At 37.6% G+C, this 2,415-nt stretch overlaps 1 protein-coding gene across 1 annotated transcript; it reads right to left on the bottom strand.

Annotated features, from left to right (window-relative positions):
* Nucleotides 1–579: 579 nt before the first annotated feature.
* On the bottom strand, nucleotides 580–1,572 carry LOC136847055 (U5 small nuclear ribonucleoprotein TSSC4). The gene has a single exon (XM_067118298.1). The coding sequence runs from the start codon at nucleotides 1,437–1,439 to the stop codon at nucleotides 726–728; it is 714 nt and encodes a 237-aa protein (XP_066974399.1). The 5' UTR covers nucleotides 1,440–1,572; the 3' UTR covers nucleotides 580–725.
* Between the last annotated feature and the right edge of the window lie 843 nt (nucleotides 1,573–2,415).

The following is a 2,415-nucleotide window of genomic DNA, read 5'->3' as shown; positions in this document are numbered from 1 at the left end:
ACCATACAACAAAACATCAGTCCTGAGGTTTATTACAGGTTAATTACAATCAACCGACAAAAAATAACTGTAAATTCTTGACAAGCAACCAAAATACTATAGAAAAGTCAATTTCCAAGGTAATACCCTATGTGGAGCTGTTCTATATATATATATATATATATATATATATATATATATATATATATATATATATATATATAAAGATAAAATCCACAAAGGAAAGGGAAACACTGGAGTGCTTATAAGAGGCCTTTCGACTGTCTGTCGTCCCTTTACAGTAAAGGATGACAGACCGTCAAAAGGCCTCGCAACACCCCCAGTGGTTCCCTTTCCTTCATGGATTTTATCATTACTTATATATTCATCACGTTCCATATTTTCGTGATTCAGTTATGCATACACATACAAATATATATATATACATATATATAAATTTACTGTTTTCAAGGGCTGATTCAGCATTGCAATAAACAAAATTCAATTTCCTTTCAATTGGTTTGGAAGAAATAAACTATCAATTTCCTTTCAATTGGTTTAGAAGAAATAAACTATGCTTAATTTTAAAATATAATAAAGTCCTTTTAACGTCTGAAAATACCCATGAATGTATAGATAACAATAAACCCACCTGCTGCCCAAAAATATTCACATGACCTCTAAAACAGTTACTTCAAACTGTAACAAACTCAAAAACAGTTACTCCAAACACTAACAAACTCGAACTAATTGTCCTCATCTTCAACATCATCTTCAAACGTAAGATAATCTAACCTCACTGCATCTTTTGTCTTTCTACTTTCACTCTCTTCTGTTTCCGCCGCCACTTTCACTACGCATTTGGGTTTACTCTGACCAACTTGATATTCCGGCATGCGGAATTTCTTAGTTCCTCCGAAGTTTTCATCGAGGGAGGGTTCAGGGGCCTTACTGGGCATGGTCCCCTGAAATGCTTCTGCAGGTTTGACGGGCTTCCTGAATATGATTTTCTGACCCACTCCCTCATCTTCTTGCGCCACTTCTTCCTGTCGTGAATCCACTTTCCTCGCACGTAATTCCTCAAAGAGTTCGAGGCCTATCTGCTTATTCTCCCGGTCACTGGATACTCTGGTGTCTTTCATGCTGTAGCGAGTCCAATTCTGCGGATTTTTGACGTAATCAGGAGTTTCGTTCCTCGGGCCACATGATCTCTTCGCCGCACAGCCGCGTCCTCGCCACTTCGGCGGAAGCCCGGCGGGCTTTCTGAATTTGTGTCCGATTGTCCCGCTGTGGGTTTCCACGTCGTCGACTTCATTGGCGGCGTCGTCCTCGAAAGGCCTTTTCCCAGGAGACTGTACATGTGAGTCGAGGTCGACCGCGACGGTTTGGAGAGAATTGAAGAGGGCGTCTACTCTGTCGTTGAAGGCGGAGTCCGCCGAGTGTAACTTGAAAGATGACATTACCACCTTGCGTTAATTCGCTCAATGAAATATAACACCAGACACTGTTGCAGACGTAATTTCAAGGAAGGACGTGTTTGTTTATTTTTCACTATCAGAGGCGACACTATCAACCCAGAAGAATGAAAACAACGGTGCGATCGTCTATAAGTAAAGCATAAATCGTTTCAGTAGCCTTATAGGAAAAGGAGCGATGCTCTTTTGTTTCATATTTTGGTCGGCAGTAGATTACATATAATTCATTCACTCGATAATTTCAACAGCGGTATGTATATGCTGTTGTAATCATATGCTATTGTTATAGTAGTGCTAAAATACGTATAATTTCTCTTGTGTCTATTGTATGAGGCAATTTTGTATTTCAATTATTATTATAGTGAGATAAAAATTGATTTTACGTTGGTAGTTATAGACGCAAAGTAACTTTCACACTTAGTTGCGTTTACTTCATGAATTCCCGCTAGTTTCCCGTCAGGTTATGACATCAGGTCCTAATATCTACTGTACAGAAGGCGTAGTCTTATGAAGGTTAAGGGTATGTATTTAAATACGAGTCATGTTTATATTTAGTTGTCAGGAATTTGGTTATAGCGCAACAAATTGTAGAAATGACCAAGCTTGCCCTTGATGTGAAAATCGCAAATCAAATGAATGTGTTAGCATCATCTTCAAGTATATATAAAATATATAATTGTGTAAAGAAAGGCCATAGTGATACTGAACATAAAACATATGATGGCAATAAGTGCACAGTATATAAAGAATATGCGTCAAAGGTGAAAAATAATACGGATCATGGTTTTGATTAATAATCTATGCAATTTGATAAACATACTGTCAGTAGGAAATAAAACTAGCATACAAGAAGGAAGCAAATTTAAAAAAGAACTAAAGACTTTCCTATTCTGCAGGAGCTACGATACTGACGAGAAAACACTGAAAGACAATTATACAATATAATATAAGAGGCACCATA

This window comes from Macrobrachium rosenbergii, chromosome 16 (genome assembly GCF_040412425.1).
Source record: "Macrobrachium rosenbergii isolate ZJJX-2024 chromosome 16, ASM4041242v1, whole genome shotgun sequence".
NCBI classification, from domain to species: domain Eukaryota; kingdom Metazoa; phylum Arthropoda; class Malacostraca; order Decapoda; family Palaemonidae; genus Macrobrachium; species Macrobrachium rosenbergii.
The sequence above is the reverse complement of the archived record's forward strand: the minus strand, read 5'-3'. Positions and strand labels throughout refer to the sequence as shown.